The sequence below is a fragment of the Manduca sexta genome, chromosome 15 (assembly GCF_014839805.1).
Source record: "Manduca sexta isolate Smith_Timp_Sample1 chromosome 15, JHU_Msex_v1.0, whole genome shotgun sequence".
Lineage (NCBI taxonomy): Eukaryota > Metazoa > Arthropoda > Insecta > Lepidoptera > Sphingidae > Manduca > Manduca sexta.
In genome coordinates this window covers 1,074,238-1,100,795 of record NC_051129.1, presented here as the reverse complement: position 1 = coordinate 1,100,795, position 26,558 = coordinate 1,074,238, and the positions used below count along the sequence as shown (strand labels likewise).

The following is a 26,558-nucleotide window of genomic DNA, read 5'->3' as shown; positions in this document are numbered from 1 at the left end:
CTATATAAAATATACAAGGTTGTAAATTCATTACGGGTACCAATAACTTTTGATTCACAATTTTTTAAACTTTGCGAAAACCAAGAAAATCACCACCTTGAATAAAACTCAGGTAAATATTAAAAAGGTGCTCTAAAGCTTTAAGCCTAAGAGTTATAGTTTGCAAGAAAGTGCATTTTTTGACTGCTTGAATTTAATTAAGGGAATGTTTCACAACTTCTGAGTAAATGCTATCCGACACATAAATGTATATGCTCCCAAATAAATAGTTATAAAATGAGTACTATTTGTTTAAATTGACTTGAACCTTATGAAACAGACCCTAAGAGTACAATGGTTGTCGCGTGGTACTGACTTGTTGATCTTGAGTTTAGGGCACTTGCAGGCGAGGTCGGCGGTGCGCACGTACAGGGCGGCGGCGCCGCGGCGCAGGCGGCTCCGGGGCGCGCGCTTGTACACCGCCTGCACGCTCAGCGCCAGCCGACTCCACTCGCCGCCCGCGCCCGCGCCCGCGCTCCGCGTGCTCGCCGTCTCGCGACCTACCACCCTGCCCATTATGACTGACAACAAACAAAATACATGTGTTTACAAAAGTATTTAAATTAAACTATTTTACGGATTTTATCGCGGTTTTCATATTTTAATTTCCCCCGACGTTTCGAAGACTTTGCAGCCTTCATGGCCACGGTCGGTCCCCCGTCTAACGTCTAATGTCTAACATTCGCGTAAACGTAAGAAATCATTATACAAAAGTATTTTTATATATGGCCGCAGCAGTGACCCCTGCACCTAATAATTAATCAATGTATAAAAGTGATTAGCGAAAATATTGTGTAGAAACTTTTTTCAAAGCTACTGTACAAAGTCAAGCTTTCATATAGTAAGGCTGATGAAACAGCTTTCTCAATAGTAGTAGATGGGTCTTCTAGCATTAGGAAATAGGGACAAATAGTTTTAAGCTTACCAAATATATAGGTATCGAATAGACTATAGATGTCGAATCTATACTAGCACATTAAATACTCACCGTAATCTCGGCTGCAGAACTTGTTCAGGTTTAGAGTGCGGGCGCCGACGCGACACCGGCCGCACTGATCCGCTGCGACCAGACAACGCACGATAAGAGCACCAGCATCGCAAACAAAGTATACGCGCTCGATTAAGAAACATTTCCAATAATATCCACGACTTATTAAGTCTGTAGAATAAAGCGTAGATAAAAAGGGATTTAATGGTTTAAAGCGTCCACTCGATGTAGCCAAACTCCTAAAAAATACTTTAGCCTTGAGAGATATAACTATGAATAGATATCTGCACATATTTTTTTTTACATAATAATAGATAATATGCAAATTACTGCGATAAAATAAATTGTAAAACTGCTGGTAATATGTGAGACATGATTCTAGCTTATAATTTCGAAAACTTTAAACGTGAGGCTATGTTTCTTAAGGCGATACCTCAAGGTCCATTTTCATACATTTTGTTTCGGCTTTAATCTGGGTAACTAAACAAGTATTGGCAAGTAAAGAATTTAAATTCACGTCTAGTTAGTGATTAGTTCTCGCAGTTGAAGAAAAACGTAAAATAATTAATAATCATGGATATTTCGGCCTTTAAAATTTAATATGACGAAATTTTAAAAGCAGAAATATCCATGATTATTAATTATTTTTACGTTTTTCTTCAACTGCGAGAACTAATCACTAACTAGACGTGAATTTAAATTCTTTACTTGCCAATACTTGTTTAGTTACCCAGATTAAAGCCGAAACAAAATGTATGAAAATGGACCTTGAGGTATCGCCTTAAGCGATATTACTATTCGGTATCAAATAATTGAACACAATTTAAGCTTAACTAAGTTCTTTTAATATTTCCAAATTCAAATAAAGCTGTATTCAAAAATTCGAAAACTACGATTCCAAATTCAAATTTTAAAAATAGAATATCAATAGCGTATGATGGCAGGGTGAAACCAGGGTGAACAGGGGTGACGAACAAACACGTGCATGTACGGATAAAACGTTACCTCTCACTCGCCACTGTTAAATTAAAACAAAAACAAAATTAATGTTCACAATGGGGTACAATGGGATAACCAAGCTTCTTTATTCTTAACGATATTATTAATTGAACGTCCACACACTGGGTTTTATGTTAAAAATTATTGAACTTCGAACCGTTCAGTACCTTTCTGTAAATTATTTTTCAATTAAGTAATATGAAGCACTAGATTTATGAATTATAAGGCAAAGGTATTCATATTTTTACCTATGCGTTTAGGGGGTCAGTGAATTCTTTACATACTACTGAATCCGTCCCTGTTTATTGTTATTCGCAATATATGTTTTTTATTACCAAAATTATTAAATTTGTTTATTACGGCTCTGGAGACAAGTCCATTGAGCCAAAATTAAATACAATTATAATAAATTGTCAATTAAAAAAACTTAATATTAAGTATATATTATCTAGTATTACAGTGATTCATAATTGAAAAATACCACAGGTTTTGATAGTGTTAGCATCTCTTAAAACGTCTAATACAACTTGTGATCAAGTTGATACCACTCCATACGTTTGGGGTATGAAATCAATCCAACAAACCAGAAATACATGGATGTACCGACCCCATAAGGGCAGGGGATGATGATATTAGTTGACAAACCAGTGTGTTTAATGACAGGCTATCTGGATGTAGGATCTTGAATGATTATTTGATGGATATTATTATAAGATGTGTGTGGACGTTTATATTTCTAAAGGGCTCTAAAAAGAAAATGAAGATAAATTAAAATATATTCTTATTTCAAATATGAAAGAAAGAAATATAAGTCTCAATAAACTGTTAATGCATAGTTAAACTGTATACAACTCTTATGAGAATTTTTAAGTTAATTTCTTTATCATAGTTTAACTGACGATGTCCTTTTTATAAGAACAATAACTTCGTTGGTAATTTGTGAGCCCTTTAAAAATAATTACAATGCAAATTAATATAAAATGACAACTGAGTGTATTGCGTCTGTTTCAAAAATACTTTACTGTTTGAATTAAATAAGGAATTATACATGATATATATTTATTAAACAATACAGTCAGTTCTTTCCAGTACCCAATTACTAGTAATTATAAGAAAGTTTTTCGCACGCTGTCGCTCGTAATTTTCAAATTTTATAAGAAGGAAATGATAATGTAAACGTGGCGAAATCTTTTTAAACCTATGCTCCTTCGTTTCAAGCTGTTATAAAACGATAACAATTGCTCATTGTAATATGTTAAGAAACTATTTTCTTTTGCCTCTGAAGAGAGACGAGCTAACAGGCCACCTGATGGTTACCGTCGTCCATGTCGACAGAGGTACAGTCGAGACTGCTGTAAAATAAATTGTGGGCCACCAAATGGTTACTGTCGCCGATGTCGACAGAGGTACAGCCGAGACTGCTGTAAAATAATTTGTGTGGTAGTAATTGAGAACTGGAAGGCATGGTGATGAGGCGAGAGTGCATGAAAGTACACTTACTACTTACCGCGGCCCGGCTCACCGTCCACCGCCTCCATCGCCTGCACCGCCGTGACCACGCGAGGGATGCCTGCACACACCAACATAATAGCTAATAAAGATTATTTTGTTAGATAATAAATATCACGAATATTTGTGATTTACAATAAAACATGTTCTTATATGAAATGTGGAAAAATATCCAATTACTAGTTACTTTGTTAAACCAGGATAAATTTAAAATAACTATTGGTATAATTGCGTAACCTTCGTGTGATGTAATGATATAATTTTGTGACAATTGTAACAATAAACTACACAAAAAAAATAATCAAAAATCAAAGTCTTCTGTATTATCTATAAACTTGTAAGCTTGTTAAACTATTCTGATTAGTTAATATACGCAATCGATCTGAAGAAAGCGATAATTTGGATAATAGATTTAGACGGCTAGGAATGGGATTTATACTATAATAATTATGTGGTACGTGGGTAGATCGTGCCTATATCCGATGCTTCCACTTTAATAAGCCTTACGTATACAGGGCGCGATGTGGCTCCTGGACTGCTGGTATCCCTTAGCGCAGCGGTTGCAGGTAGTTCCAGTGACGCCGTCCTTGCACGGGCACTGGCCGCTCGTCTGGTTGCACGTCTTGCCACTGGCTCCCACTGGGTGGCAGTCGCATGCTGAGGGAACAAACCAAGTTGTAGTGGAACATTTTTTTAATACTTATCTTGAAGCGAGCAAATTGTATTCGTCATTAAATCTTATAAACATAATATAGTAGTCAAAGTTTATCCCTAAAGGATTGAGTAACGTGCTAGATGACCGACTAGCGCACCCAAACTTTACAGAACTTATCTGATCCTTAGCATGATATTGTGCTAGAGGCATGTCGCTATAATAATGATGTAATAATATCAGCCCTGTATTATATACTGTCCCACTGTTGGGCACCGGCCTTCTCTATTACTGAGAGGGATTAGGCCTTAGTCCACCACGCTGGTCTAGTGCGGATTGGTAGACTTCACACACCCTCAAAATTCCTATAGAGAACTTCTCAGGTATGCAGATTTCCTCACGATGTTTTCCTTCACCGTTAAAGCAAGCGATAATTCACAAATTCGTCATATCGTACACAAATTATAATCCCCGGTAATACAGGGGTGCTGTTTTTCGGAAGCGAAAAACTAGAACAAATTTTCTTGTCTGACCTTGGAAGTAAAACCTAAAGTTCTACAGCACATATACACTTATTAACGAATGCATAAAAGTACCTAACACAATATTATACGATAAGAAATGCCGCTAACCCAAAGATTAACCAAATGAAATCCGGTGCGAATGCGGTTTTAATAAAATCTGGTGAACTAGCAAAGTCCGCGGAGCTCGCAAACAACGCCCGAGTCCAACTCAAATTAGTTCTTCGCTTCATTCCGTTTACTTTTCTCCAATTTCCGTCGGAGTGAAGTTTTTCTCGAATATTCGGGCGAACGCGCCTCGACGGACTATCGGCTGAGCTAGGGTTGGCACGTATCAACTTTATGAATGTTGATAAGGGAGGTAACAAACGATTATTAATTTGTTGATTAGCAGTAAGGGATTTTTCAAAGGACATGACAAGGTAGAGTTCAAAGTTATATGAAAGTGTCGGATTTAATTAAATTTTCATTCATTTCAAATAACACCATAAAGATACATTAATATGAGCGATTAAAATCAAACTTATTTTAAAATTATAAATATCATAGTTACAGTATGTATATCTAGATAAATAAATATTTTGGTGGTTTAGGATTCGAAGATGATTTAAAAACTGAATTAAGAAGTTTGAAATCATAAAAAATAAACAAATCAAGTAATATTAATTATTTCAGAGGCTATACCATTCTCACACCACGTTCTGCAATACCCTAAGCCTAGGTCAAGGTAATTGAAAGTAAGGTATTGTTTTTTTTACAGCGATCAGTATAACTTAGCGATTGTAGTAAACATTAACCCGCAACGAAATTAAACAAATAGCAAGATTTAAAAAATAATCTAATTTTATTTTGGATTATAAAAATAATACGTTATGACTTATTATTATTTTTGTATTATTTGAACAGTGGCAGCCCTACTCATCGCGCGCCATTTATGTTTACCACCGTTCAGTTTATGTGGGTCCCGAACATTTGAACTTGCGGATTGTGATTCGATAATTTCAGCTTTGTTTCGTTTTGACCTCTGTTTGCCGAATAAACATGTTTTTTTTTATAAAAAAGGTTTATCCATTTCTATTATTTGTATGTGCTTTTATAAAAAACGGTTTGACTTTTTTTTCATAATTTTATGTTTTCTTTTTATAAGTCATTTGCAGCAATCTACCAACAGCATGTAGGCATCAATGCGCAATATTTTTTTGTTTATATTTTGACACAATAAATACAAAGTACGTAAAAAAATATGTTTACGGATTTCATGTCAAAACTTTTTTTTATAGTAAGCATTACATTTCAACGTTATTGTTTAAAATATTATATACAACATGGATAGGTATAAAAACAGTAACAATACAAATCTACATACGACCCAAAAGTAAACGAGGTACAAAAAACGGTCAATTTCATAACGGCGGTCGAAAGGCAAAAATCCCTTTACTCAATCAAGATGTCAGCAAAACACATCCCATATAAGTGCCCCCGGGGGTCACGTGCCCTCGCCGCGGCGGCACCGGGCGGGGGGCACGACCCACGCACCCCTTAAGTCAATATTTGACTGAATTTAGACGTATTGGTTTGTATTATTTTATATGTAGCGATTTTCGGGTATCAATATTTTGGTTTTGAAGTTTGTAGGACTTGAAGATTGTATTTTCTTATGTTTATACTTTTGGGAAACACTAACTTGAATTACTGATTTTTTTTATTGAACTTACATCCGGGAATATTGATAAATGTCAACCGATGAATATCAATGATAAGTCTTGTGTGCAGTGTCGAATTTTGTGGAAAGCGAGGTAAAGAGAAAAAGAAAAGATATCACTTGCAAACATTACACAGCTTTAGATCTTAAACTTATTAAAAATAAGTACTAAAGAAACATTTTGAACATTCAAGGAACCCATTTCAGGCCCTATTAGTGGACTTCATTTAATCATCAAACCGAATCGCTCATAATTTATATATATATTTTTTAAGTATTGTTAAAAATCTGCCACAAGTATTTATTGAGTAATTTAATTATGTGCATTTCAAAATGGCGGCAATTCAAAGCATGTTAACGTAAATGTATATTTTTTATATGTAAATAATAAATGACAGATCACATCAAATACAACAATAATAGCTATTTTCGTGCATGTAGTAAGTACATTTTTAGTTTTATTTATAATATTAATATATTAGTGAGCATATTAAGCGACTTTTATTGATAACAATGTTCTTGTAAAGTTTTTATAAGATTTTTTACTCTTCTTCATGTTTTTTTTTAACATAACCAAAAAGACACCGTTATTATTTCACTGGTCTTTTCTAGGCCTGAGCCTATGAGTAATGGTAGTTTGCCACTCCAAAACATTTTTACATCTTCGAAATACCGCAAAAACTTGGATATGTCTCACAGTATATAACTGGACCCGTCCCATACGAAGGCCTCTGGGCCCATTCCATTCCGAAGGGGCGACAACTCGATTCCGGTTTCATTTTTATAGCGAAACTATTTGCACGATGGGAAATGGTTGTGCCCGTCCACATTTTACGACGCGCGTTTGTTTCGGCCATTCCGATGGTTGTGTAATCATAATATTTGTACATGTGTTTTCCGATAAAACTAGTTATAAAGGGCTTTGTATGTACGGTAGTAAAACTGCCTCCGAACTGATTCTGATTGTAAATATTTGAAGTTTCGGAGTTTTGATGCATTGTGGTACCTACGTGTAGAAGATTGTAATGAGAATTTTATCTTAGTTGTTTTTTTATGCCATTACCTTTCTCAAATTAATAATGTGATAAGCTTATAATACTTTGATATATAAAATAGTTTTTTTTTGTTTTAATAAATAGAACACATAAAAGTCCACCTACAAGACTCAAAAATAAAATAATATGAAGAAAACGAAGGTATTTAAAACTACCTTTTGCCTATTGCTCTGCCCGCGTGAAAAACTTTTTGCGGGATAAATACTTAAAAAATAGATTTCTACTGAATTTATTCTTTATTTCTTAAGATTAACGCATTTTAACAAATTCTTTAGTATAGATTGCGATTATAAAGAAAAAATCTTGATTCAAGTTTTATTTTAGTGCATCAATAAGTATTTGATGCCACTTAAGATACAATGAATTTTTAATTTAAACGAAATACTACTTCCGCAAACTACTTACCCGACTGCGTAGTAAAGACGAAGTTATGTACACAATATCCTGTAGTAGGTTTATTAAGATTGTACCGTCCGTACCAACATAAACACGCGTAAACTATTTTATGAGATTTCATTTATTTTTATCTCGTTGTAACGTTCCGTTTAGTTATTTAACAGACGTGTAAATAACGTTTATCTCGCTTTATATTGTTGTTATAAATATTTTATTATAAATAATCATAATGCTACATATAGTATGCATTCTAGGGACAGTTTTTATGGCTTTATTATGTTTATTCTTTATATGTTGGGTTACGATGAATTGGAAAAGTAGATTATGAACATAAAACTCTTTCCTGTATAGATTGGACTTAGAACGTAATTCTAGTATGGTGATAGTTTGTAGCTAGGAAGCAAGGTTTATGCTCCTTGCTGCGGCCCGGATATTTTTAGCGTCTCCCACTGCACTCCATGATGATTAGGAACAAGACTTCAAAAACGACCGATAGTGGACGGATATGAACTGCTCAACGCGGATTAGTTGTTCTTTGCTACGTTCACCAGTGGACAATGATAGAATGATATAGGTCTGACACTTATACTTAATCATAACCATAAACCCAGTAGGGACAACAGAAACTACCAACCATATTGTTATAAAAATGTGATTGTTGATGATATAATATATGGTCCCTTGGGAGTTCTGGACAGCTAAGTCCACCTGATCATCAGTGGTCAACATCACCCGCGAACATTGGCAATGGGACATAACCACGCAACTGCCTCCCGCGATACTTTAATTTTCAACCTTCTGCAATGAAGAAAGTACTTACGCTTGCACGCCTTCTTATGCGTGATGGGCTTGCTGGGGTCCCGGTAGTATCCTTCGCGACAGTAGTGGCAGTGGCGGCCGGCGGTGTAGTGTCGACACTTGAGGCACACGCCGCCGCTTTCGCGCCCCGACAGCTTATACAGCTCCATGTTGAACCGGCAGCGTCGGGCGTGGCCGTTGCAGTTGCATTCTGGAAGGGAGACCGTGGTTAGAAATGGTTTTCAACCTTATGACTTGGACTTATGTGGGAGTCTGGGTAGGTGTTTATGTCTATTTCTGCCGCCATTTGAGCAATTGTTTTCCGGTATGTAGGAAAACTATTGTAATTTAATTTGTAAAAAAGTGGCGATATTCTAGTCGGAAGTGGAACAGACTGCCGAGACGAAGTACCGCAGGTTCAAAACCCAAAAACACTCACTTCTAACTTTTCTAAAGTGTGTATTCCTGCATACCTGAGAAGTTCTCTAAATGCATTTTGAGGCTGCGTTAAGTCTACCAATCCGCACTAGGCCAGCATGGTGGACTACGGGCCAATCCCTCTCAGTAGTAAAGGAGACCCATGCTCAACAGTGGGGCAGTATATAATACAGGATTGTTTTTTTAATTATATTACTTAACATATTGTGAAGAAAGATATTCTGCAATATGTACGTCACTTAACTTTTATGCTGCTTTTAAGAAAGGCTTATATTCGTAAATTTAATTGCAAATAATGTTTTAATGTAGAAAGTATTACACTGTTATCATAGCGTAAAATATCTTAGTACTGCAAACTAAGTACAAATTCTGATAGTAACCATTTAAGATTAATTTAATCTCTTCGGCTAAATCTTAATCCGTGCAATAACAAATTAACACATAAATTATGTAATACAGTTAGACCACCAGTAGGTCCGTGGCGGGGTCAAATAATCTTGGAGGCTGACGTATGGAGTCATTAGAGAACAGTTAAAGCGCATCCGGCAGCACCGTTGTTTTCTTAGCTGTATACATTTACACATGTTTCGAGATGTATTTGTGTTGATTCAGTATTGATAGTCTAGGTGTACAGCTTCGTAGGTAAACACTTCAGATAGAGAACCCGTAGCTTAAACTGGTGACTGGAAGCTAAGCTCTTCAATGGTTATTCGTGTTATTTTAATCGGAAATCCAATAGCTTACTTACTACTTAAAAGTTTTGAATGTATTACAAAAAATCCTTCGTTAATTATCTTGAATATAATTATAAAAAAGAATAAGTACATCAAGTAAGGCATAAATAATCATAGATATGATATTTAAAAATTAAATATACAAAAGAAAAATTTAAACACATAAAGAAATGTTTTCGTTATTAGTTCTGCGTAACGGCCTGTTACATCAAACCAGAGACACACTAAGCCATAAATATACCAGAGACAATAAATCCATCAATCCGTGAGGTAAAAGCCGTGGAGACAATGACATCTGTCATAACACGAGTGTAGAGGGCGCTCGTGCGAAGAGCACATAAAAATGTCGTCACATGCGTAAACAGTGTGCGATGCTTTATGTTACATTCAACGATAGAACCAAATATCTATGAAACGATTCCGCTGTTATTTAAAGAATGAGTTTGTATGAAATTAATTTGTTGACAAAGACAGGATGGCTGTTATACTGCCTTGCTAAGCGCAAAAGTGGTATATCAGGTAAACCTTATCTCGAGATAATCGAAGTTTTGTAAATATAGTTTTATAGTTTTGTATGTAAAACTGAGATAGAGAAACTCTTTTAAGTATTTTTTTTAACAAGTTCTAAACAAGATGGTTATTGCTTAGGCTATCTGACGACATACAAATCTAGATTTTTTTTTTGAGATCGCTTTTTAGCTTAGCAAGGCAGTATAGGAAATATGATTTCTACTACGATGAGCAGGTTTTATTATTCAATCCGGATTCCGATCTGAAGGACATTATTCCGGTGTAAATACTGGTGGACACTAGATATTTTTTTTGCGGTTATGTAAAAATTATTTCTGCTTTATATAAATATGGTTTTTAATTACCACCTTTACGAGTTTAAATGCTATTTGTAATATTGTGTTTAAATTTCAGTTCGTGCGATAGAAAAATCCCATCCCACTAGAAATAAGCATGTTTAAAAGATTGAAATCCAAGTATTTTATATCTCAGCTATTTCTCTACACAACGTGTATCTTATCCTAAGCTACAAAAAGACCAAAATGCACAACTTTGTAACTCTGTTTTGTGTAACGTCTAACAGATGGCGCTGTAACATAAAAACATCCCTTTGTAGTTGCCATAATGTAAATACGGGATGATTTGTGAGAGAACCCGGCAGATATATGTGACGGGACGTGGAATGCAACACGAAATAGTTTCTTAAAATGGTATTCCGGACTTTCTTTGAACGGGCGCGCGGGATTCCAAAAAGTCGCGCGAACTTGAATGGGATGTTAATCTTTAAGGATTTTTTGTTGTGTTTTGTTCCGAAATAGATTTAACAGCGTTTAAAAAACAGGATAAAGATAATAAATAATATGTTTCACGTCATTAATATTAGTTGATACTGTAAACATAAAAAAGTATCAAGAAAGGCATAGAAACATATTGTCTATTTGACTCATGGATTTACACTACGAATAATTTTATTCTTCATCAAAAATTAATTAAATATTTGTTTAAGCAAATTTCGTTCCTAACTCTAGCTACCCTTCGCTTCCCAACTATCGCGTTCCACACTAATATGAAAAAAACTGATTTGACAAATGACATTAGACTATTCAAGACGCTGAAAGGGTTGACCAAATAAGTATTACTCGCAACTAACTGAAGGAAAGAGTGTTCCTGACATGACATTGATGTATGATGCGCGGACACAGGTCATATTTTATGTACTAACATTTCTTTGTAACGTACTCTTAATGCCACCATTAGCAAAGGGTTGTCTGATGATTGATGTACTGAAATATAAACAGATATACACTGGACTAAGGTAATTAATGTAATTAATCATAATAACAAATAGCTTCTAATTAATTGCGTAAAATAAATTTGTTAGTTTAAAAACTATATGCCTAATCTTTTGGAGCAATAGCGATGATGTTTTTTTAATTACGTATAATTAATACCTAAACATTTACTGTTATTTGTTGTACCATATCGCAAGAATACTACGATTTACAATAATTTCCGGTCTCATAATAACCAATCCTAAGGAATCACTATCTAGCATAGGTATTATAAAAACTGACACAATGATTTCTTATATTTACGCCAACGTTAGATTTTGAAATAAAACTGTCACGGTTTTTATCGCGGCTCTTTATATTATAATTTTCTTCCGACGTTTTGAAGACTTTACAGCCTTCATGATCCCCCCTAACCCTCACGACCATACAAAATCCGTCAATTGTTGTATATCAATGTTTTAAAAAACTGCCATATTATATTGCCGGTAAGGAGTTACTTTACAGTACAACTGCTTTGCTGATGTCTCGGGTTCAATCCCCGGGTCAGGCAGTGTTATTGGGTTTTTCTACTTAATATCAGCCCGGAGTCTGGAATTTGTGCCTTATATGATAATGTTTTGGAGTAATGTGTGACATTTTTGCAACATAAATAACCGGAACGATCGCAAAACGATAATTCTTAAAAGATTTAAAATAGATTATGTAAATACGTTTATTCCATAGACTTAGAATTTCTTTGTGGCAATAAATGGCTATAAAACGTTTCTTATTTTTTAAATAAAGAATGAAGTGTATTCGAATTAGCTAATTAAAAACATTGTGATTTTAAAAAAAGAACCACGATAATATATTTTTTGTACTGCCAGTATTTAGGGTTTGTATCGCAGAACAATAAATGAAAAGCCATTGACGGTTCGTCCGACCGTCCGACCGGCCGGCCCGAACACTTTCACCTCCCCCCGCATTATTGGCGGTCACGCGCGTCCGTATTACGCTCATTGTGGAAACGAAAGCAGCAGCGGATGCTGGATCGCACGTACTGACGAAACGCAGGGTTGCCACCTAGCAAATTATAAAATTATTCAAAAACCCAAAATAATTTTCTATTAAGTTATTAAGATTTTTGCGAGGGTTTCTTTATATTGTTTTATTCTTTCAGCAAGCAGATAGCGGATTTGAGTTTTTAGTTAGGATCTGGGTTCAATTTCCTTGAGCAAATAAAATTAAATAATAATAGTAGAGTTTTTCGGGTCGTTATAACAAGTGTAGTGGTCAGATTAGCAATTAGTGTGGGATTGGAACTGAAAATAAACTCAGCAAAATTTGCGTGTAGGTACTAGTTAAGCCCTTGTACACAACATTGACATACGGGATTACAATCATATAAGGTAACAGACTGGTATAATTTAAAAACAAATACCAATACAACAAAAAAGTATTAAATGCCATGGTTGCTAAGCCGGGGGATCGCCTGTACACCATTAGCAGGGTACCCCCGGTGACAACCATAGCATTCCCTAAAAAAAAAATTGTTATCATTCAATGACCCTAAATACTCCCAAACTCATTTTGCCCGACGCGCCAACCCTACGGTAGCGCACGTGGCGTCCGCCTCGAGGGCCAATAGGGCTCCCTAATTACCTGATTACAATTATACTACGTGCCCTGCGCAGGGCAAAAACTGAACACTAATGAGAATGCGCACAAAGCGAGAAGTTACTGCATTTAACTTATCTTTGTTTCAGATGATTAGTTTGGACTGAAATAATATTAGCACTGGATATCCTGGGTGGCCGACGGTTGACCGCGGCGCCGCACGCTCTCCTAGTGCTCTTAGCCCTGGATATCAATAATTTATACATCGAAAAGCGAAGGGCAAGAGAACAAAACCAAAACTAAATTATTGCTTCTGTTTACGCGAATGTTATACCTGGAAATTAAACTAGTTTTCGCATTTTTTTTATTTTCTCCCGACGTTCGACGACATTGCAGCCTTCATGGTCACAGACCAAGGTATTGGTCATCTGAAAAGTCTAAGTTACAGTACCTTTTTTTAAATCAATCTTATAATTTTATTGAATAACGTTTGAATTTCGATCTTATTTATAGATTCGATCTTACTTAAGACCGTTATTTATAGATCTATCAATTTTAACTTAGCCTTTAAATTTTCTTTAGTTCTCATCCTAAAATGCTTTAAAACTTGGTAACAGCCGACCTGAATAATCAGTGTTAAAGCCCCCGTCCTTTGCAAGAGGTGCGAAGTTAATGAAATGCCGTCACATATTACGATATAATTTTAAAAGGCGGTAACTTTTCTCATTAATTGCATTATTTATAATAGCCCATTAATAAGATTTAGTCAGTTCGCAAGTCTTGAGACGGACAGGGCTGTACTCAGTGAGTGTGACGGGGGGTGTGCCTACAAAAGCTGTAAAGTGCTAAGGGAATCTGCGGATATATTGTTATTCCATCGCAGTATTATAATACAGAACTAATACATTGTTATTTATTTTAATGTTTTGTCAAGTATGCACCTTACTCTTAATGATGTAAGTGTATTAAAAGTTTTCGATAATTTAACACAACTAAACGACTAAACACAATATTATTTCCATGTTACTTTTAATACTCATATCGACTTTATACACTAATAGCATATCAAAACGCTTTCCAGCATAAAATTATAGCATTAAGCCTGACCATATCGCCCCCACAAGAAACTCCTGTGCCGCGCCCGCACAAAAGGAAGCCAGACGTCGCCAACCCTCCCAACTTCGTCAGAGGCAAAAGCCAAGAGGGGAACGCCAAATTGCCACACTCCAGATAACGAGTTTATTAATTTGATTAATCCCGTCTGTTGGCTATATATCGGCTTAATAACTTGCCCTGAGTTCGCCTCTGGGCCGTGTGTGAGACAATGTTCATTAATTTAACGTCGTATATTAAATGGGGTGGGGGAATAGAGAAAAAAATATTAAGTACTACTTAAGGTGTGTTGAGGTGTTGTGGAAAGGTAGTTTGTAGAAAGATAGTAAGTATGGATTCATTTAGTATATTATCTTTTAGACTTAATTGTATTCAAATGTAGAGACGTTGCTCTCGAAAGTTGTAAAAATTATGCCGGCTGAAGCTATTGAGGTATTGTGATTGATCTTGAAATGTGATCCGCCAATTTCAATCAATGATCCCAATCGCTTCTTTCGATCTATCGCGAAAACAGACCAATCAAACAAAGTATTTTTGATATGCTTACAAAGGAGTTATTTTGATTGGTTCATACTCGAAATTGGATTTAAGATTGACACTGGGATCGTTTATTGAAAACAGCTGTATACACTGCACTATGCAAAGTTTTCATCATAGTTCTTACACAGTCAGATGCATAATATAGCATCATATCTCGCATCATATAATCCGCAAATTGCTTAAGATCAAAATTTGGCGAAAGCACCTCCGTTTTCCATCGTTTATAGACCGTTAAAAATAAGTTAAATGAGAAAAAAAAATGTGAATTCAAGCGCCAGATCAGTGAGCCTCATTTGGAAGCCATTACTCATCGTCCAAAACGACACTGATTGACAAATGGGCCCGCTTCGATAACTCGACGGGTTTCACTGCTTTTCCCTCCAAATTTGTTTGTTTTGCACCGGCTGATTGATTTTACCGCGGATATCTTATTATTTGGGTCAAAGTTAATTGGGAGAAAATGATTGATTTTTTTTATGAAAGTAGAGATGTCCTACTGGCCTGATAGGACTTGCCTGTAAATGTAATTCAAGAACTTTGAATGAAAGTGATACTAATGGGCGCTGAATATGTCCTACTTAAACATATATCAGGTCCAATATTGCCCTTAATACTGAAAAACAGCGTTCGAAGACTGCTTAACAAGTAAAGAGAAAACAACAGAACTCTTCCCAATTTAATACTATAGATCAACCTATTACCATTCTAAACCGCCACAATGGGTTCAAAAACTAAAGAAATCGACAGCTAACTCAAAATCACCTAGTTCTATGGCGAAAACAAAGCAAACTTTGACAAACGAAACCCAATTTGGGATCAATATTATCTTAACTCTAGGCTACGATAAACCACAACCAAATACGCACAATTGGCTACCAATTACCTAGGCAGAACGATAAATCGGGCTAAACGCAGCCGTGACTAAGACGAGCGTCGTGCGGTGCAGCCAAGTGGGTGCCCCGATCATTACCTAGCCGTATATCTCACTTTGGACACTCGCCAAAATACGAACGAGAGGTGCGGCTTGCCAATAAATGACTTACAATAACCGGGATTTTAGGGAATTGATCATATTTTGAATTATTGGTTTTGATTGCTACTCTGTTCTGAATTTATTTATTTACTAATTAAGTAATAATAACAACATATAACTACAGTAAAATACTGAGTAAATCAATAATGTACTTAAGAACTTCATGAAATATGCGGTATCATGAGTAAATTTGACAATAGTGCAAACATTCACACTGGATCACGTTCCAATCAACCGAAAACATATCAAAATGTGGTGTGCTGTCAAGAATGGCATTAGTTGTTTCGGGCTAATATCGAATCAAAATTACTTTCTCGGATTTTAAGTCCCACTGTGCACTTTTTTATACGTACACGCCAAAGTGGGACTGCATCTGATGGTACGCGGAGTGGAGCCCGATAGGATGTTGACTGACGAGAGATGATTACCCTTAGCAGTCGACACAATTATGTCGAAAACTTATTCAGGATCAAAGGAGCCTATTAGGTAATTCATGGACTATAAATTCTTGAAGTTTTATCCAAATCTATTTAACCTTTTTGAGACTATAATTGTAACAAAGTACTTATATAAATTATTTTCGTAGTATAATCTGTTTATAGTAATGTGTGTGAGTTTTGTGAGTACCGCCATGCAGCATTGTTATTTTTAGATTTGACTGCTCTAAATGACATGGAAGCCAGTTTCTACATGACTTATGATCCTATGTCGTGATGATGAACACAGTCAAGGGAAATGTAAATATTATTTTTCGTCATTTCCTCATCAAACAAAATAATACAAATAATTCCTATATAACTACGTAATATTGAAAATAAGTCAGATATAACATTAACTTCGCAGGTAAGTAGATAGTTTAGGAAATTAGCTATCTCTATCAGTTTCCAGCATCAATTAGTTTAAGAAGCTTTCTAGACTCAAAGAGGATGCTGCACGCTAAGATAACATTAGAAAGTAATTAATAGTTAATAAATTGTAGTTTTAACTACACAAGACTCTATGTTCCGCTACGAAGATATTTTCGCGACGTTCCACCGTTCTTATTTTTTTAAAATAACTTTCGCTTGTCTGCTAAGTTATATTTTCAGGAGTTTTAAAACAATCTGCCATATTAGAATAAAATTATCGCGATAAGTTGTGGCTATATGTTCCTTTAAAGTTAACAAATGCGATAATTAATGTCATTTTAGTATAGTCTTGATATTATAGCTACACAATGTATCAGTGGCGAAGCGTCCATACAAACTGATTCCTACCGGCTTACTTTTTAGGTTTGTTGACGTTAGTCATAGTTATTATTTTCTGTTAAATTGGCCGCGATATATTTACTTAGGTATTTTTTTTTTTGTTCGGGTTACCTTTTCAAACATTTAACTATTCGCCACTGATGTAGGTAATTGTCTTGTTTCTTCTCAAACTAATTATAATTTCCATTAAACATATTAGAACATTTTATAACTACAAAAAAATTACATACAAGTTTTTATGTTAGCATACAGTTAATTTTGTACGAATCCTTTTTATTTTTGCTCAATATTTCCCGCACGTTCCCGGCAAAATTCCTCGCTGGCAACCCCACCACGGCCGAGTAGCCCACGGCGGCTGCCTTACGCTTTGTTTTATGTAATTAGCCGGTGATTTATTCATGTCGATATGATTCTTTTGCTCGACGGTTGTCGTCTGCACAAATAAAATGATTGAATGGCTCCTAACTATCTGTAATGTGTATGGGCGTATTCTTGGATATTTATTTGAGTACGATATATTGTCTTTCCTTATTTACTTTGCGTATCTTTGTTGTGACGGTATTAGCTTTGAATAGATCTTTGAAACTGAAGGTTGCAGAATCGTTGTGGTCATTAGTTTCTTCTTGTTCCTTATTCAATAAGAGTAACTGACACGAGTTACATAGATCCAAAACAAAACAATATGGACTAATCGACTTCAAAGATTCTTATTTTGTGTTTGCACGGTAGATTAAATTGAACCTAGAGATGGTGTAGACCAAAATTAATATCAACCAACAAGAGCGGTAATCGACAGTCGCCAAAATATCAACTTGCTCTACTGGATATACTAGCTGACGGGGTGTTAGTACAAAACGGTGCTTTGAAATTCGAAGTTTTGGATTGTACTACTAGTGTTTATAGGTCGTGTAGCTCTTTTATTCCTGCGCAAAGTGACTGTATGGCGCCTGATGGAAAGTGCAGTGCCGTTCCGATAACTTCCTATAACTTATAGTCTTTTAAGCGGAACGTGAAGAAGCAGTTGTGCAGGCCGGCATGACTGTGCCGACCGTACGGGGATGCTTGTATCTTTGGCCGGTCGACATATTTTTGGGCTTCACTTCGCTTAATATCAGGTGCAGTGAAGCCACTGTGCCTCCAATAGAAAAAAAAATAGATAGAGTATCGAATGGGGACAGACTGTTATCTTATGCCATTCGACAAATAATACCGGCCTATTTAGGTCCATCAGGCACGAGCCTTGATCGTCTTATCATTAATTTTGACAAAAAAGTACCATGTTTTGATACTCGGGTACAGAAAGTATATCGCGTATACTATCATCCCACGGCAATAAATACTTTCTATATCGTAATACTCAAAATGCAATTAGGCAAGATGTCGATCTGCAGTCACTCTCAGAGGAGTTCCCGCTATGAATAATACATGCCCGCAATTGGACAACAAAGTCGGGATGGGCTAGGATGTGGGAGGGAAGGAATAGCGGAACTGAAGGAACACGCGACTTTTTTTTAGAATAGATTGGAATTTTTAATATACGATATCATTTGTCACTGAAAATGATAATTTAAATTATTTTTATTATATCTTCTTTTTTAGATAAACGGGGCAGCAAATCGCTGTCGCCGTAGATGTTACGTCCTTCTTACCTACAGACGCCAACTTATACTGTCGGAATGAAATTCCGGACATGCTAAAAAAACAGTCTCTACATCATTAATTTCCAAAGTGGTTCAGGTGGACCCCCAGAGGTCCACGGGAGACTTGAAGGGGGTCTACGTAGGCGTGACCAAAAAATCGAGATCCACAATTCGTAAGCGAGGGTCCACGAAAATTTATCTGGTATTATAGTAAAGTACTAAAATGTTGGCTTGACTTCACCTATCAACGCAGGCAGATAATATTGATAGGGGTCATAAGGGGCACGTTGACTTCAACATAACTCCCGCGATGGCTAGACGATAGTTATAAGGCACTTTCTCTGCGTAACCTAAAAAAATAAAAGGTCCACCGGAACCAGCAAAATTGAAGAATGAGAAAAAAGAGTTGGTAACCTCTGCTCTACATCTTCGTAAAATATCTTGAAAAATACCTTCAAACCTCCACATTATTTCACTAAACAGAACATCACTTATTCTTCCATTACGGCACATAATTTTCTGTAAATTAGCCCAGAGTATAAGGAGGCATCCGTCCGTGCGTCTCGCGCACATGGCGCCCCCTGTCGGATGACAAACGACTCACTAACGATCTCACTATATCTTAGACATAGCGCTAACAATACTGAGTTTAGGGATAAACAAACACAAATGTACTTAGGCATATGGTTGCCAACTGTACTATGATATATAGTATTGCACTATATTTTGCGTATGTGTACAGTATACTGTTAAAAAAAAATATATAGTACGCTAAAATACTATATTTTCAACATCTCATTCTAATAAACAAATCCTTCATTTTAATATATGACCGCTCCATTATTTTTGAGTGATGGGACAGCGTGTATCCGAACTTTTATAGAAATAAATCAGTAACAAATATACATTTTTATATTTTTTTGCTTTTTCCATAAAATATAATACTATAATTTTTTAAAGTGTACTATATTTATTTTTATTTATTTTATTTTAATAAAATGAAGACGCAAAACAGATTTCAATCAAAATTAAAGCTAATTATAAAATATACAAGCATAAAAACTAGATTGTATTCCTAAACATTGCGCCCTTATAATAGTTATATATTTTTTATTTTCAAAAAAACTATATTTTTCAAAGAATTTTTGGTAGCCCTACTTGGGCAGTGGACGGTAGATAAGTAGGGTTTGTACTTTATACCCTTGTATACAATTGTATACCTTGTAAAAGATATACAATAAGGTTATTGAAATGAAACTATTTTTCGGATCAATTTTTTTTTTGTATTAATATAAATAAATAAATATACAAAAACCCGATAAAATTCGAAAAATAGTTTCATTTTTATGTCTAACATTCGCGTAAACGAACGAAATCATTAGGATTATTAGGACTTAAAAGAAACGAAATTTATATCGAAAATGATTTCTAATTAAGCAAATAAACTGAGTAAAGCTAAAACTAAAAATAATTGATTTACTTAACAAATGCATAGTCCTTTATAACAAAATTAAACTGAGTAGAGTTAAAAACATTTTAAACTTTCAGCTACAAATCGCAGTGGTTTCACGGCTACATTTAGCCTTAAAGCCTGAACTTTTGTAACACGGTTCCCGGAATGTATGATAAAAAAGAAGGTAGGAAAAGTTAATCTACAATGGTGTTTAAATGTAACACCGGATTAACAATCGAAGTCTAAAGTCTGGTTTAATTTTGACGTGGAATTAAAGGCTCTGATTATCACAATTACAAAAAAAAGTTTTTTTTTCTGGGTTACCTGATGTTGCTGAAAATTCACCATGTTCAAATATCTTCAATACCAAAAATCAGGGAGGTGTTGCATGTCTTAAAGGAAAGCAGTAGGTGTTTTTCAAGAAATCTTTACCGGATCTAGTGTAGTTGTCAGAATTAAAATAAACGTTTGCACATTGAAAAAAATCAATTTTCTTGTATTTTGTCGCGATTTTTATTTAATTTTGTCCCCACGTTTGGAAGACTGCAGTGTTCTTTGTCGCAGGGAGGACTGAACACTTACAACAAGGTTACAAAATTTTCAAAACGTCGGGAGAAAATTATAATATAAAAAAAATACCATGATAAAGTACCAAAAATAATTTTACTTCAATGTCCTAACATTCGCGTATACATAAGGAAAAGTTTGCACAATTATAGTGTTCCTATTATAATACACCTAACAAAGTTCGCTAAACGTAGATGTGTTACACCTCTGCTTCTCCTGAAAGGGAAAGACATATATACTGCTGTGCTAAGCTCAAAAGCAGTATCTCAAAAAAAAATCAAAATCTTGATTTTGATGTCTTCAGTTAACTTAAAGAAATACCCATCCAATGAACTTACCAAAATAACGGTATCTTGTTTAAATATGTTAAAAAAAAAACCCTAAAAGAGTTTCTCTACCTCACTGTTACATATAAAACTATATTTACTTACAAAACTTCGATTATCTCGAAATAAGGTTTCCTTGACATACCGTTTTTACGCTTAGCACAGCACTATATACTGTCAAATCGCTCCCGCCTCCGCTCTTCTCATCACAAACCAACACCTATTGTGTGAAAATCATTGATTCCGCGAGTCGTCGCCGACCGATTATCCAGCAAAATAAATATTACATGGGGATTCATGTGGTAATGTGGTGTTCTGTCACTTGTTCGGGATTTGTCATGGTGTGCAGGGATGAGTCAACGCAGGGTCAAGGTGATGTAGACCTTTGTGTTTCTACTGGGCATTTGGATGAAGAATGTTGTTGAGAAGAACTATACAAATTATTATTTATTTTATGCAATGGTGACAGATCTTATTTATTTGAAAGAAGATGTTCTTTGTTTACGTTCAGACATTTAACCGCAGTTCAGTCATTTACGTTTAATTTCCTTTCGTGTATGATATTGCCAAATATACTGTAACGGTCAGTAGATAAGTGAAGTAATTAGATTTTTAGTGCTTCCTTCGTCAAAGGAATTATGAGGTGTTGATATTTAAAGGAGATAGTATATCGAAAGTATTATTCATTTAACACGTTGTAATTTTTTTTGGCCTTAGGAAGACTCGCGTGCGATTTAAAACATTAATATATTTGCCTCATTAGGTGAATGGGTAATACAACAAAATGTTTGCAACGCAATATTGTTTAATGGAGTTACTGTCTCGAGACAGTAATTCCTCGAGTACCTTAGTACTATAGCTCTGGTTTTAAATATAAACAATGTGGTACAGTATACCCTAATATAGAACTACATAAAGTACTTCGTCGCGTTTGATTTTGACATCGTCGATCGTCGAATACATAGGTTCTCAAATAACGCCCCTTTGTGGGCGTTTGACTTTCGGAGAAGCAATAGAAACCCTGAGAAAATTAGGGGGTATTGAGATGGCGCAGAAAGGGCGTGGGCAGATTGAAAAATATTGTGCAAAAAATACACATTAATCACGTACTGCAGAGAAAAATTATATCGCCTAATTTTTGTTATTGTAATCATTTGTATCACGTGTGCGAAAAAAATTAGAGACTCTAGAAAAAAATAGATCTCAAAGTGGGCGATGAGCGAAATAAGGTTGAGAAACTGTGTTCTAAGCGATTGAAGAGTTACTTACCCGAGTAACGTGCAACATTGTTGCTACAAGCTAGTGGATATGATTCGCGTGTCGTCCTGCAACGAATGATTAATACATTCGAAAATAGACTGTATGGAGTTTGAAATATAGATTTGCTTTTTATTTATTCGATATACACTTTTTTATGCTTTGAATGACGAGATGAGCTTGACGTTTGCCTGATGGTAAGCGATATGACGATAAACAGAAGAATCACCATCCAACACCTTGAATTCCAAAGTATTGTTTGGTATTCCACTGCGCTCGCCATCCTGAGACATGAGATGTTAAGTTTTATTATGTCCTTACACTAGCTACAATGTCCTTCAAACTGGAACATAACAGTGACTACACACTGCTGTTTGGCGGCAGAAATAGACATTTCTGTGGTACCTACCCAGGCGGATTCTCACATATGAAACACCTACCACCAGTATAATTTTTAGTAAACAAAATTCCTAAGAGGCGATTTTCCTATCGTCAGTTTGTCATAAATTTTACAAGGCCAAGTAAGGTGCAGTTCAAGCAATTTCTTGTGCGAATATTATCACAACGCATTAATCTTTTCTTTTATGTTCCTACCTGCCACATACAAAGTACTTATAAATGATAATAAGCAGCCATTTTTTATCTTAACACCATGCATAATTGGATCACAATATCGTATAATTTATCGCGCATTATATTTAACGATAGCTTGTTCGGGTTTAATTTTTAAAAGTTAAAAACATTTTAAACATCTTCGTCTCATTATAAAATAATTCATGACCGCTTTCGATATGTACCGTTGAGTAAAAAAGTGGTAGGAATTTTGAATTATATGGTGTAAAAAATGACAGTAATTTGGTAATATTACATGAGAACCTGAATAATTTTTTGGAAACGTTTTTTGACAATTCATTTTTAAGCGCTTATAATCAACCTTACCTAGCTAATTGAAGTGTTTTGTAATTTTCGTTTAAGCCCAGCAACTTTAAAAAACTCCCTATAACAGGACCAGTTTTTTCATACTTTAGACAAATTTGAATATAATTTTTTTATGATAAGGCCACCTTAAAATTAAGCACTTTTGTACACAACTATACAATATAAATGCTGGTGTCTGCACGACGTACGTAAACTTTAATATCGCCTAGTAAAATAAGGCAGATGAAGGCAGTGGGCAATTTGTAATTGTGTTTTATTAAAAATAGCTCAGCCCGCGGCGTGGCACGCGGCGCCCGTCAATACCATGCTTTGGTATTAGCATATTATTAAAAGTTGTTATTGTAAGTGCAGATTTGATTTATTGTGGAAATTTTTGGAGTGAAATTCGTGCGGTCATCGAAACTTGGGTAGAGGAATTTTGTGTGTTTTTGTTCATAGAGGCTGATCGATAATTCGAGATTCCGAATGAAAAATCCCACAAAAGTATAACGACAGTTGAAAATCGAATACACTAAAAATTATTGTATACTATGCAACTAAAACAAATTTATAAATACTTACTTTACTTTTCGCGGTGAGAGATTTTATAATTAATTAATTTAATTTCGCGGTGTGATTATTGGAAATTGTTTTGATTAAAATAAGCTGATTTAAAATAAAGCTTTATTAATAAAATATTAAGGTTTTTATTGCATTGAGAAAGACTATAAATCTATACTATACTATAAATCAATTATATTTTTTAATGATGCCAGTTGGTCATAGATTATACTTTACTCCCCTATATAGCGTGATCATAAAATCTTTGTTTATTGGCAAAACCATGGCTCATTACCCTTATGGTACTGAGGTTCATATATTTTTATCATTATTTATACTGGACTATCAATGTTTTATTTCGTGGATAAAATCCCTCCTGAAATTTACTCTGATCCCCTGCAGATGTAAGCAGCACGTTTAGGTCCATTAACATGGGTCGAAGATATTACTACAAATCCACTTATTTGAAAGGAATATTCAACTATCACATTTGATTTTCCTGAAGAGATAATACTGCTGATTAAAAATACAATATTTTCCACCGGCATTCGTAAAATTAACTCGCTTTGATCGCCGCTCATCGACTAAGAGAATTTAATATGCAATTTGGGACATCAAAGCGAAATTCATAAACAGAAAATGAATCGTACTCAATGGTGTAATTAACGAGAGGTTTGCGAATGAAATATCGTAAATAAGTTAGTAGTGCAGGCGATTTTTTCCATTTATCATATATCATCAAACTTGCATTATGGTCATCTGATTTATAGTAATGTTTACTTTACATAAGTACTAAACAAAACTGAACTTACAGTATCAGAAGGAATTAGTAAATATAGGGGGAGTTGAGGCCTCCGGTATCATAACTTGACTTCAATTCCCCTTTAAAATTCATTAATAAATCTTATTCACATTTAATTAATTTGCCATTTCGTTAATTACTGTTGTAATCTCATCACTTGCACCACGATGTAGCGCAGTGCAAATATCATTTCATTCACATCCGCTTTTCCATTTTCTTGGTAGCGTGTAATTGGATTTTTTTTATGCTCTCATTTTTTGGATTTTAATTGTGCTTTCCGCCATTCCTCATATTTACCGTAGGAGCGGGTGTTTTGATTTTTTGTTTGCCGTCCTGAGGCACCGCTCCCTCTGTTTGACTTGAGACTTACCGAGTTTGAGAAACTGAGTAAATATTAATTAGGAAAATAATAACAGATCGATACTGAGGGCTGTTTCTTCGGAGTTTATTATAAGTTTTCGTTGCTATATTTTTGCTTGTATCGGTGTCTGTACGTGTTATTATAGCATGAACATCCCTAAAAAATGTGCTTTGTATATATCTCACTCTTAATAAAATAATGACCCATTCCAAAATTGCCAATTTGTGGGAATCGTCAAACAACCACTTTCTGTTTGCGACCTTTTAGTTTTTTCCCTTTTTTTCATACTATATGTTTCATTATTTACCTATTTTTAATAAACTCAATTTTATAGCAACTTCAAAAAAAAGGTAGCAAACAAAAGTTAGTTTTCCGACGACTGCCGCCAATGAATAATTTTGAAATATGTCATTATTTTATTAAGAGTGCGATAATAATATATCATTAAAAATATACTGTCATAAACACTCGGGCCTTTTAATCCCGAAGAAGTGGGCAAAGACGCACCAAGTGCACTCATTTTGCTGTGTATATGTGGCAGGGCGGACCTATCCCCAGTTCAGGCAGAAACTACAGTCTAACATTGAGCAAAAAACATATTATTTTGCCCGAAATAAGATTCGAACCCAAGACCTCAGCGATAGTCGCACCGAGCACAAAACAACAACACCGGGACAGTCATGTTATTAAAAATATTGGGGATCAGCTTGTATATATCTGGTTCCAACAGGCCGGCATAATTGTGTCGACGGCCAAGGGATAATCAAGTCGCGTCAGTGGACATTCTATTAGATCCCATTCCAGTTACCATCTCGTGCAGTGAGGTGGCTTTGCTGAGCGCGTTTAAAAAAATATAGTATTCCGTTTTATTATAGAATTGCGGCTCCATAGTTTTATGTTTGGTGCCCATATACCACCATAGCTTGTGTCTATTTATATAACATTTTAAAACATTGCCCGCATGGCGGTCAGCGTATTGTCCCTATAAACTATAGACAAAACTAAGGAGAATGGAACTTTGGCCTTATTACTTTTTTTTATTGCTTTGAATGACGAGACGAGCTTGCTGGTCACCCGATTGTATTTATTTATATATTCAAGATTGTATTGAATTTTTATTATAGTACAAAGCAATATTATAATTAAATGTTATCGTACTCATGCCATTATCAGTTAAGTTAATGTCCGTTCCATGATGTGACAACAGACGAGCTTCTCTATGAGGCACAAAAACCCTGACAAACGCAAATATTTAAACTTTTACAAGTTTCCCATCTGGTAACCTCACGGTTAGCAGTATAAACACGGTGCAATTAAACTAAACTATCACTTACAAGCACACACAGAATCGAACCTACATACTCAACAGCCTATACCACTTACTCTGCGCCCTTTAAAATACTAAATGTAACAAAAAGTTCCGCACTCGTCGCCAAGCCGTCTCGAAAATCAAACGGTAACGGGATTAACTCGACGGTCGGTAATCGAGTCACGAGTGGGTTCGTTAGACT

At 35.2% G+C, this 26,558-nt stretch overlaps 1 protein-coding gene across 2 annotated transcripts in view; it reads right to left on the bottom strand.

Annotated features, from left to right (window-relative positions):
• LOC115447805 (netrin-B) overlaps positions 1-26,558 on the bottom strand; it is a 198,211-nt gene that overhangs the window by 4,359 nt on the left and 167,294 nt on the right. Inside the window, exons 2-6 of one of the 2 annotated variants that reach the window (XM_030175044.2) lie at positions 8,682-8,870; positions 4,043-4,192; positions 3,527-3,596; positions 1,028-1,099; positions 356-560 (exon numbers count right to left, since the gene is read on the bottom strand). In XM_030175044.2, coding sequence (XP_030030904.1) covers positions 371-560; positions 1,028-1,099; positions 3,527-3,596; positions 4,043-4,192; positions 8,682-8,870 — 671 coding nt within the window. In that variant the 3' untranslated portion in view covers positions 356-370. The remainder of the gene's footprint in view (positions 1-355; positions 561-1,027; positions 1,100-3,526; positions 3,597-4,042; positions 4,193-8,681; positions 8,871-26,558) is intronic. The other variant, XM_030175042.2, reaches the window with a different exon arrangement.